This window comes from Micromys minutus (assembly GCF_963924665.1).
Source record: "Micromys minutus genome assembly, chromosome: 14".
Classification (NCBI taxonomy): Eukaryota; Metazoa; Chordata; class Mammalia; order Rodentia; family Muridae; genus Micromys; species Micromys minutus.
In genome coordinates, this window is record NC_137983.1 from 53,627,875 (window position 1) to 53,640,333 (window position 12,459).

The 12,459-nt window shown below is 47.7% G+C and overlaps 1 protein-coding gene across 1 annotated transcript in view; it reads left to right on the forward strand.

The window, feature by feature from the left end:
- Positions 1-12,459, forward strand: part of COL4A1 (collagen type IV alpha 1 chain) — a 121,251-nt gene that overhangs the window by 54,178 nt on the left and 54,614 nt on the right. The window contains exons 3-9 of the mRNA XM_080928449.1: positions 9,720-9,809; positions 9,908-9,952; positions 10,860-10,904; positions 10,998-11,060; positions 11,486-11,539; positions 11,664-11,690; positions 12,306-12,389. Coding sequence (XP_080784575.1) covers positions 9,720-9,809; positions 9,908-9,952; positions 10,860-10,904; positions 10,998-11,060; positions 11,486-11,539; positions 11,664-11,690; positions 12,306-12,389 — 408 coding nt within the window. The remainder of the gene's footprint in view (positions 1-9,719; positions 9,810-9,907; positions 9,953-10,859; positions 10,905-10,997; positions 11,061-11,485; positions 11,540-11,663; positions 11,691-12,305; positions 12,390-12,459) is intronic.

Consider the following 12,459-nt stretch of genomic DNA (forward strand, 5'->3'; position numbering starts at 1 on the left):
AAATGATTTATTTTTTTTCTGTCTGAACTCAGAAAAGAGCCAACCCCTGTGAGGTCTTATTATCCATGATCTATATTCTAAAGTCTCAGCCACTCCCCAAGCTCCCCATTAAGCCAGAGCATGGAATTTTGATAATTTTTCTTGAGACTTGGAAAAAGAGGGGCAGCCATATTGCCAGCACCATGTGACACGTGGCAGATCTGCACAGTCCTTGAGACTGTCATCTCATGTGGCCCAGGCCAGGAGCCAGCATTCCTCTAAAGTCTACCTTGTCCTTCAAGGACAGCCTTTGTTAAGAGAAAAGTATCCTAGTGCGATTAGTAGAAAAAGCTGCCAACAGGTCAAGTCACAGAGATGGGATACTTAAGTGTCCCCAGGACTGAAGACAAAGAGGACACTAACCTGCGTGTCCAAACTGTGGCAGGCCAGTACCTTGCAACACCTCTTCACTGTCTACACTGTGGGTGCTTCCTTGCTGTGTGACCTGGTGTCCCCAGAATGGCTTCCTGTGTAGGATGGGGTGAACTTGGCATAGCACCTGATGCTATTCTCCGCTCATGTGGAAGGCCCAGCAGGGAGCTCTTGCCAGGCAAAGAGCTTGAGATGGCTTCTACAAATCAGGACAAGCCAAGCAAGCAGAACTCAACAGCTACCTAAGAGGGGGTGCTTCGTTATCCCTGGGTCTCGTTCCATTCTGTGCACATAAGTTCCTGACTTCTGTTGGCCCCAGTGACCTGCTTTAGCCCTAACCTGCTTCTAAGCTCAAGATACAGAATCATCCAGGGCCATAGCTAGGAAAGTTCGCAACCTGTCACCAGCACCTTGTAGGTCTATGCTTTCCTGTTTTAAAAGAATATTTATTTATTTGGTCAATTATTAGCTCACTCATTTATTCTCCACCCACCCCAACACTTCATAGCCTAGGTTGGTCTGCAGCTCATCCTGCAACCCTGGCTGGCCTTGACCTTGTAGCAATTCTATTGTCTGGGTGCTAACTCTTTATGTCTAGTTGTGTGTTTAAGTCTGTAGGGAAGCACATAGAGGTCATATTAATGACTGTAAGCTTCATTAGTGCTCATGTTGATAAGCTGTTAGCATGATGGCTCATTGACCACCTATCTGGAAGCTATTAAAGACTAGATGGACCACCACCATCACTATCATCACCACTATCATCACTACCACCACAATCACCAGCACCACCACCACCAGCACCACCACCACCACCAGCACCACCACCACCATCACCACCATCACCACCACCACCACCTCCACCACCACCATCACCACCACCACCACCACCACCACCATTATCACCACCACCACCACCATCTCCACAACTATCACCAGCACCACCACCACCATCACTATCATCACCACTATCATCACCACCACCAGCACCACCACCACCACCACCACCAGCACCACCACCACCACCATCACCATCACCACCACCACCACCATTATCACCACCACCACCACCATCTCCACAACTATCACCAGCACCACCACCACCATCACCACCATCACCACCACCACCACCACCATTATCACCACCACCATCTCCACAACTATCACCATCACCACCACCACCATCAACACTATCACCATCATCATCACACCACCACCACCATCACACACTTTACAGTTGGCAAATGGCAGGAGAGTGGATGAATTACCTTACGGCATAGGTTTTCTATAACCCAGGGAAGGGAGCCAAAGGCAAACCTTTGAATGTTTTGCTGGCACTGTGGTGAACCACCATCGTGGACCTTGTCCTATCTGTAGGATTTAATGTCTTTCTGTGCCACGTGCTATTCACATGCAGTCATTTATTAGCAAACTGGACCTTTCCAGTTTACAAAGTAGGTGTAAAAGCCAAACTGGAACATATCCACAATGAAAGGGGCCATCGGGAGGAGAGGGGAGGAAAGGGTGGGGACAGGAGGAGTGGCTGTCTTCATTCAGTGTAGTCAATATTCACCAATAAAAGCAGAAGAATTCACAGTTCATATTGTTTCTACAGTCAAAGCCCCGGGTCACTTCATAGCCCCCAAATTTAGGCTATCCATTGCAAACTTCATAAAATTCAATTCCGGTTAAAGCTTTTCCCTAGGCAATTCTATCTCTCAGGCCTTTGCCAAGCTTATTTCTCTCTGTTGTGCCAACTTGAATGCGCGTGCGCGCGCGCGTGTGCGCGCGCACACATACACACACACACACACACACACACACAGCATACATGTACTGGTGCAGAGGTGAATTGGGGTCTCCTGTAGCCCAGGTTGACTTTACCTCCTGCCTCTGCCTTTTGAGTTACAGGGATTTCAGGTTTTGCCATCACACTGGTTTGATACATTCCTGTTGCAGTAACAGCCTAGAGAATCTGCCCAACACATGTAGACCCAGCGCTCCCCCTGGTGGCCAGACTAAGAGCCACCAAGGACCAGCTGCCCGAGAGAGACCACGGTTTTCTGAGGTCTCCTGTGTCTACAGTTTTTTTCCCCCAGGGACAGGACATCTGGCTGGGGTCCTCTTGTGTATTCAAGGGGTGGATGGCACTTCCCTGAAGGTAGAGATTCCTGAAGCTATCTGGGTCAGGGGGCCAAGAGGAGATTGGGTGAAAGAAGCCATGGAGAAAGAAGCCTTACAACAAATGTGTAGCTCAGATCCTAAGGCTGAGCAAAGAGATAATTCCACAGGTGTGAGACGTCCAGTGGGCTTCACAAGCTTCTGGCTGAAGGTCAAGGACAGGTGGGAAAGTGTCCATCACTTCTGGTGAGCACAGAGACAGGAAGCCAGCATAGGTCTTACTTTCTAACATAGAAGCCTGCGTGCTCCAGAGTGACTCAGAACAGAAACTGAGAGATCACAGAGGACTGTTCTCCGACTCGTGCGAGATGCCTGCATCTTCACGGAGGACTTGGAAGTCATTTTCTTTTCTTGCCTGTGACTTGTCAGCACTCCATTCTCCTGCTGCTTTCCCTCCACCGGTGAAGTCACACTTGCTGTTGGATAGCTTCGTGGAGAAACCTTGAGTCGTCTTTCTTAAGATAGTATTTACTGCACTTGGTCATTCTTGTGTTGAATGAGTGTTAGTTCTCCAGAAAGCATTTTGTACTTTTTTTCCTCAAGGGATGATGAGGAAAACTTGATTTTTAATAAATATATACTATGAAGTGTCTGCAATTTTTGGGGGGTAGCTGTTCGGCCATTATACTATTTACTGTGTATCTCCTCTCTACCCTTTGCTACAGGGAGCCCCACAATTAACTTTGTAGCAATGTGTGAGCTTAGAATGGTAGAACTGACCGTTGCTGCAGTTCAATGAAACCTTCTCCTGTGCATCATTCAAATCACTGAGAAATTCACAGAGAGATGCACGGGGTGGGGGAACAGCACCAAAGTACTTCCCCGACTAAAGAAGCCCTTCCCTTGTCTTGCTGCGTGGGCCCTGTCCCCTCTCCCTGAAACAGTACAGTGTCAGGCAGAAGGCATGCAGGGAGCTCCCAGAGGAGCCCTGTCACAGGAGCTTTGCCATGACCCGGTGACACAGATTGCAGCCTGCCTACTACTTTCCCAGCAGTGTCACATTCCGGATATGGTCCTGCAGATGCCTGTTTGGCTAGGCGCAAGGGATTGAACTTGTGGAATTTTGACTAAGTGCCATGTTCCCCCATTGACCGTGGTCCCTCATAGATCATGGTCCCCACATAGACCATGGCCCAGCATTCCAGATCACTTCCCAGTAATCACATGCACTGGGAGCTATGGGCAGTTATGTTCAGCCTTACGTGGGAAGGGACATCCCAGGGAGCCAAATGACAGCAGGAAACAGCTGCTTCAAAATCATGTCTAGGACAGAGATTTTTTTTGTTGCTGCTTGGTTTGGGGCAGAGGCATCAGCCAGGTGCTAATGGGGCCGCAAGGGCTCGTACCAGGGACCTGGGCTCTATTCTGCCTGGGATTTTTCCAACATCTGAAGGTTGTTCCTTGCATGGGGTGCGTTGTGGTATTGGTTATCTCAGAACCCTGTCTGCAGTGTTGATGCGTCAAACACAAACGGAATAACTTCTTCTAAGAGGGTGTAGAGGGTGGATCACATGCTTTAATTTGTGGTGGTCATCTGAATCCCTGTATTTTCTATGAAATCCCATGGAGATCCTCTTTCCCAAGTTTCGTTCCAGGTGTGAGCAAACATTTTGCATGTGTTGTGGTTCCCTTGGAGATTCATGATCCTATTGTTTAAAATATAAACAGAAAACTGTAGAAGCTCGATTGAAACAAGGTTTTTATGTGGCTGTCAAAACAGCCACAGCTTCTCCATTAAAAATTTTATGCCAAATTTTAGTATAATTTAAAACATGCTAAATTAATGAATAATAATATAATAAAATTAGTATAATTTAATAAATAAAAATTATTTTTTGTTTTATTTTATATAGAACTCTGCTTTGCCCACACGCACGTATTAAGACAGAACAAAGCATCCTGTTTCCTGAGATTTAAGTTACAGCTAGTTGTGAGCTGCCATGTTGATTCTGGAAACCAAACCTGTGTCCTCTGCAAAAGCAGGCAGTGCTCTCAACTCATCATTCAGAATAAACTCACTACGTAGCCCAGACTAGCCTCAAACTAAAATCCATCCTCCTGCCTCAGCTTCCCAAATGCTAGGATTACAGGGTCACCACCCCTGGCCCTCATGATTGCTTTTGATAATAGGATTTTTGATGACAACTTATTTTAGAGACATTTTATGTTCCCTTTAGTTTTTGTATTTGGTAATTGTTCCTCGAATTTAGAAATTCCCTACTATTTCAGCCTCACGGGTTCTAGTTGCTTCCTATTTGACCTTCTGGCTGAGACTCGAGGGAGTTGAATCTTAATCTCCCTTTACAGTGCTGTAAGAGACAGGGACATGACGGGGTGGTACAAAGGAGCCCTTTCTTCCCACATTTGACGGGATCTTTATGTGCTTGCTGTAGATAATACGGTAAGCAAACATTTTAAGTTCATCCAGCATGAACCTCTATTTCAAGCCTAATTTGGAATGGCTAGTGTCAGCCCCGGAACCACTCCACTGCCTGCCCCCCCCAATCTCCATAAACAATGGCATTTTGTTCCCTTCCTCAAGTTCTGAGTGTCACTGGAGAATATAGCCGTAATGGTGTCCTTGTTGTATGCAGTTTTGGTTTTTTATGGATACAGAATGAATTTTAGATGACCATATATAGTTAAAATGAGTTCAAGAGCTAGAGATGATAGGCTTTTTAATTATTATTATTGATGTATACTATTGGCACATACTTATTAGGCCAAGTGGGGTAATTTGTCATCTGCATTTGGTGTGGCAGTCAGGTTAGATCAGGGTGGCAAACATCTCTGTCTCTTCAGCCTCCCTCCCTCCCTCCCCCTCTCCCTCCCTCCCTCCCTCCCCCTCTCCCTCCCTCCCTCCCCCCCTGACTGACATGATTTCTTATAAGAATGAATTCACAAAGCACAGTCGCATTGATTTTTTTTTTTGTGGAATCCTTTATGAGCTTCTCTTTCTGACGCTGCATGCCTTCCTCCACTGCAGGGACCCATGCGCTAGGCAGGTGGTCTGTTACCGAGCCCTCAGGCCCTCACTGCTGCTCACCACGGTGGTGAAAAGCCGTGGTCTCGGTGGTTACTGTGACCATGCTCTCCTCCGTGCCTGTAGCTCACCGTGGGAACTGGATGATAAGACCCTCCTCCCCCACTCTGCACTTGGCCTTGAGCTTAAGGGTGGTCACCGCTGGAATAGTGCCCGCTGCAGCTGCAGCATCTGGCGTGGAGACTCCTGGCACTGACGGCCTTTGCACAGCATGTCCAGCTTTCTTCCCCAGCGGGAAAGTTAGAAACAGGATGGAGCCATTTGGTTCCAGCGCAGTATGTGCCATGGGCTAACTCACTGTGTGGTTTTGTGAGTGCCTGTCCCTTCCAACTGCTCTGCTTCTGTTCTTATGGTGATATCAGAGAAGGCACTGGGTATCTGATTATGAAAGTGAAGTCTTGGCTAGGAAAAAAAATGGGAAAATTAAAAGATGAGGAATAGCAGAAAAAGCTTGTGAAAAGAGGAGTCATTTCCCTCAGTTACTTGATTGCAAAACTCTTGGGAGATGTGGTTGCTTAAGCCCTTTCCTGACATTTGGGGAAGAAGGCATTCTTGTGGTGAAGGCTAGTCTGGGAATTCAGATTTCTCCTTTCTGTTCCCAGGAGTGTGAGAGGTCACCAGTGACGTGTGACCAGTCAGCTCAGGATGGGTGTTGAACTTTCTGTACAACATGAACATAAGGGGGTCCGTTTCCCTGGCTGACATTATGCTGTGTATTCGTTTAATATGCTACTGGGAACCAGCTTGCTCTAGTGACCTAGATAAGGAAGGGATCTGGGGTGGGCTGACTTCATTTCTAATTCTGGTTCAGAGCTGAGTCAGTGAAATGTGGTAGGAATCAGGTCATCTGGCTCCCAGCCCCACCAAGTTCACTCTATGATTAAAATGGGAAATAAAAAACCTTATCTCTGCTGGTCTTCTGGAGACACTGCCAATATCAATTAAGTACTAAAAATACTCCACAAGCGCCCTAGACAGTTCTCCAGTGACGTTCCTCTCTAGCGTCCTCTCCAGCTCAGGCTGGGTTATTTGAGGATTCGAAATTAAATTTTAATTTTATTTTATTCTAATTTTGGGGGGCCATGATCGGTCTTGTTCTGTTTTGAGTAGTCCTTTTTTACATCTGAAAGCCCTTCATGACAGCGCCTTTGCTGTTAGCAGTTCCCTGCGGTTCCACGATGCCACCGCCACCACAGGCCAGGGATGAATGTATCTGTTTCACTCTGCCTGTGGACAACACTCAGTGGGGGTCTCCTTCCTCAGTGCTCACGGGCATCTGGGAGAAGGATCCAGCATCCACACCAAACTTCATGAGGGCCCAGCGTGTGGATGAATTCACTCCCTCGAGTAGGTGTCACTGCTGCCACAGGGGTGTAGGAGTTTACTGCGTATGTCCCCTCAGCTTTTGAGCTTTGGAACACGGCTCCCTGCACATCCACGTGCAATGTAAAAAATACCCACGATAGCCAGTGGCCACCACCTGGCTGGTGTATTTAGGAAGACCCAGAGGCCCTGCAGCACTGGAGCAGTTTGGAGGAAGCATGGCTTTAAAAGTGTCCCTTTGCCCCCTTTAATGCTGTGATGGTGGAGACCTTGTAAGCAACTCGTGGCCTGTGAAATGCTACTTGAGGGGGTGGGGAGCGGTAAGTAGGATCCTAACCAGGTTGTTTTCCCTCTGACTTGGCAGGAATGAAGCTTAGAGAAAACCCTCAAGTCTTAAGTAATCCCATTGGCCCTCGCCAGAGCATCTTGTGCTTTGAAGTGAGCTTTAGTGTGTCACCTACACAGCAAAGATGAAATGTGGGTGCAGTTTTTTGGTTTTGATCATCTAAATATGCCAGTCTCTAGAACATCACTCCCTCGGACCCTTAGCTCCTTGTTGCTGATTCAGGAGATGCAGTATTTGTAGGTTCAAAGGTTGGTGTCTGCTTCCTGTGTGTTCCCACCTCGCTGGCATATTTTGTCTTTCTGTTCAGTCTTGACTGCATGGTCTGACATCCAGCCCCTGCTCCCCAGTCTTTCTCCAGCCCGCACTGCCTAGTCTTCTGATTCCTCTCGTCTCTGCCTCTGTTCGTTTTACATTCATCTTTGAAAGGTCAGCCTGAGGTCCAGAACAGCATCTCCCCCAACCCCACTTTCAGCTTTCTCTGTTCTTTGTTCTTTCCCAGTGCATTACCGCCCTTGTCAAACATTTATACCACAAATGAGGTTTCTTATTTTTAAAAATCATGTTTCTTATTTCATTTCTGATTTGGGGCAGAGGCCACCAGTTCGCTTTGATCTTTTCTTTGAAAAAAAAATTGCTGTTGAAAAGGAGAATGATCCAAGCCCACGGTCAAGCTATTGATCATTCATGTGTGAGGTCAGAACTCTGAGTCTGCTTGTCACTGCCTCCAAGGGTCTAAAAAGAGAGCCCTGATGTGCTGTCCAGAACTGACATCTGTCGGGAACTAAAGGGGCCAGGGACTGGGTGAGAATATAATCAACTCGCTGAAATAAAACCCAAGAATTGTTTATTTTATAGACTTTTTGTAGTATGCAGTTCCTAGTATACACAAGCCATCGAGTCAGGTGATAAATATTAGGAACCTAACGCAGGACACCTGGAGAAGGCGTCACCCTCCACTGTGTGCTCTTACAGTGCTGGGTAGGACTTAGAAAGGTTTATGCTTTAGTCCTTTTTCTTTGGCAGAAGAGCCAATAGGATGAGCAGGTGGGTGGGTAGGTGGGTGGGTAGATGGATGGATGGGTGGGTGGATGGATGGGTGGGTGAATGGATGGATGGATGGATGGGTGGATGGATGGATGGGTGGGTGGATGGATGGATGGGTGGATGGATGGGTGAGTGGATGGATGGATGGATGGATGGGTGGATAAATGGATGGGTGGATGGATGGATGGATGGGTGGGTGCATGGATGGATGGGTGGGTGGATGGATGGATGGATGGGTGGGTGGATGGATGGATGGATGGATGGATGGGTGGGTGGATGGATGGGTGGGTGGATGGATGGATGGGTGGGTGGGTGGATGAATGGGTGGGTGGATGGATGGATGGGTGGGTGGATGGATGGATGGGTGGGTGCATGGATGGATGGGTGGGTGGATGGATGGATGGGTGGATGGATGGATAGGTGGGTGGATGGATGGATGGGTGGGTGGATGGATGGATGGATGGGTGGGTGGATGGATGGGTGGGTGGGTGCATGGATGGGTGGGTGGGTGGATGGATGGGTGGGTGGATGGATGGATGGGTGGATGGGTGGATGGGTGGATGGGTGGATGGATGGGTGGATGGATGGATGGATGGATTGCTATATGGACAGGTGGGTGGATGTGTGGACAGGTGGGTGGATGTATGGACAGGTGGGTGGATGTGTGGACAGGTGGGTGGATGTGTGGACAGGTGGGTGGATGTGTGGACAGGTGGATGGGTAGGTGGACAGGTAGGTGGGTAGGTGGACAGGTGGGTGGACTGTGGACAGGTGGGTGGGTAGGTGGACAGGTGAGTGGACTGTGGACAGGTGGGTAGATGTGTGAACAGGTGGGTAGATGTGTGAACAGGTGGGTGGATGTGTGAATAGGTGGGTGGGTGGGTGGATACATAGATGGATGGATAGATGGGTATATGGATGGATTGATAGGTAGGTAAGAAGAGATTTGTTCATAAAATCAACTCCTGCGATTGGGAGGCTGAGGAGTTGTACCACATGACTCCTGAAAGCTGGTCACTTAAGGAATCCATGGCTGGAAGTCTGAGAACCTGGAGCTGCCGGCAAAGTCTGTGACTCTGAAGACTGGGGATTGAACTTTCGATGTAAGGATCGGAAAAAGATCAGTGTCAGCACAGAAGGCATACTTGCTTTGTTATGGTTCTGTTAGCTCTTCCACTGTCTGATGTTCTTGCCTATGTCACTCAGAGGCAGGTCTCCCTCAGCCTGCCTATGGATGGAGATTCTGTTCTTAGCACAAGGCCTTGCAGGCACATCCAGGAGGCACACTGTACCAGAGTTTTGGACTCCCTACTAGGTCAACACCCCAAACCACCCATCACACCCTTATCTGACTCATGTGCTGTCCTTCAGGGAGAAAGAGGCTTTCCAGGATTACAAGGTGTCATTGGATTTCCTGGGATGCAAGGACCGGAGGGGCCACATGGACCACCAGGACAAAAGGTAAGCTTGACTGAAATCGTGGAAGGGTGGATTGCAGATGGTGCCCGTCTTGTGACAGTGACTTGAGCTGTCCTCACGGCATCTCTGTTCTGTCTTAGGGTGACGCTGGAGAACCTGGACTTCCTGGCACGAAAGGGACAAGGGTAAGTGCAGAGTCTGGTGACCCTGATGGAGGACCGAGGTGTCCTGAGTCGGGTGTCACCTTCACCCCAGGGCTGCTCTTCTCCCTTACCTCTGTGCCTTCCCTTCTGCCTCTCCTCACTGTTGTGGCCCATCACCCCTCTTACCTGTGAGCTGGTGCTGTGTGCAAGCAGAACCCTTGCCGTTTGAGTTTGCTTGCTCCCTTTACTCTTCTTGAAGGGTCACTTATAGACATTTAAATTTGGGATGGGGGTAGCTAATTATCCAAGTCACTAGAGGAAGAAAGCATTGTTGGCAGAGAGGAGACATTTTCAGAGCCAAGCTCTTTGCCTTCTCTGCTTCATCTTTTCTAGAAAGCCCAAAGGTGATGCTCTCTGAGGCTCAAGTACAGAAACATGCGACGGTGTCCTGCAGTGTTAAAGGGGGTGGGGCACAGGTGTCAGTGGAGACTCCTTGGCTTTCCACAGGGCTCATGGGGCAGAGAGAGAAACACTATCATCACTCTCTGGTCATAGCTGGCCATACTTACTTGACTGTTTAGGGATTAGAAGACAAGAGATCTCACCACAATTACATTTGAGTTTATCCCAAAAACATTCCTTCATAAGTGATGATAATTTCAATGTGAATGAAACATTGATTTTTTTTACTCAGATACCACAAGAGAGTCAATGAGGGAAACGGTATTTCCAGGTATTCAATGCCTTGATTTTGGAGGCAAGAAACAGTGAGCTTTCGACAACAACAAGAACAACAACAAAAGCAAAAAACTTTTAGGCTTGAGTCTTGAGCTGAGTCTCAATGCTTCCTTCCCAGAATGCTATCTGCTCAACGCTCATACTCTATGCTCCTTGAACCGACCTAAGGCTCCCTGTAGTCGGCTGAAAGTCTTTTGTTCTGTCTTTGCAGGGACCCCCTGGAGCTGCTGGCTACCCTGGCAATCCTGGACTTCCTGTATGTATACAAAATGCACACATCAATTTCATGAACTATCTTACCACCTGGTAAGTTTCTATTTTTCTGACTTCTTCATTTGATTGATTGTAGGGTATTCCTGGCCAAGATGGTCCTCCAGGTCCCCCAGGTATCCCAGGATGCAACGGTACAAAGGTAAACTTAGACCTGACCCTACCTTGGGCATGTTCTTCTAGCTTCACACAGGACCAATGACTGGCAAGATTTTTATCCGGGAGCTTGCTTTCTTTGACAGGGAAAATGCAGTTTTTCACATTAAATATGTGGGAACGATAACAGTCTCTTTCTACTAGTACATTTTAGCCTAAAATTGTTTTTTAAAAGTTTTTTTTTAAACTTAGAATTAATTACTGTATCCAAATAGAACCTGCCACTCAAGTCTTTATCTCTGTTAGTCTTGCTGGGGAGTGTGGTGGTCTCTCCATAGAGTGGCATTCAGGGTCTTGTTGTGACAGATCATGAATGTTGCTACTACTGCAGTTTCTCTGATGGGTGGGAGAGTGATGTTTGCTGTGAAATGTTGGGGTACATTTGTGTGTGACATTTTTCATCTTTCCCAGGGAGAGAGAGGGCCACTCGGTCCTCCTGGCTTGCCTGGATTCAGCGGGAATCCTGTGAGTATAAGATTATTTAAGTCAGATTTTCGCTGGCTATCCCCCCTCATTGTTTTGGACTTCATACTTTACTACTGCGAATATTTTTGGAAACGTAAAACTTACAGCTAAATTTTTTTTCTAGGGACCACCAGGGGCTCCAGGAATGAAGGTATGTTTAGTTAAATTTAATTTTGTTTTAATTTCCCAGGTTCTCCATAAGAAGTCAATTGAAAGCACCCAAAACAAATGTCCCTAAACTCTGTTCTGTGAAAAGGCTGTGTAAATCACACAGAGAGACTTAGGTTTCAGAGCCCTGTGTACGTCTCCCTCCATACCACAGCCATGTGAGGCATGCGGGATGCAATTCTCACATAGACCACTGGGGTAGCTCATTGGCCAGCCAGCCTGACCAGCCCACTTGGTGAGCTCTAGGCTAGTGGAAGAAATAAAAACCAAAAAACCAACCAACCAACCAACCAACCAACCAACTAACCAACCAACCAACCAACCAGCCAACCAACCAACTAACCAACCAACCAACCAACCAACCAACCAGCCAACCAACCAACTAACCAACCAACCAACCAACTAACCAACCAACCCCAAACTAGATGGTGCTTGAGGAATAACCTCCACAGTTGTCCTGCGTCCTCACCCTGCAACCTCCCTCCCCATTCTAAGTCCCAGCCTAGGGCCAGTCCCACCCCGGTATTGAGCAGCTTCCAATTTTTTCTACATGTCTATCAATATTTTGCAACTTTCTCTCCTCTTTTGTGCCCCCTAGGGAGATCCTGGTGAAATTCTGGGCCACATTCCTGGAACTCTGCTGAAAGGAGAGAGAGGATTTCCTGGGATCCCTGGGATGCCAGTAAGCTTTGTTGCCTCCTTGGAGTCACTCCCTGGTGGCCTGCAGTTTGCTAATCCTTTCTCTTCTCATC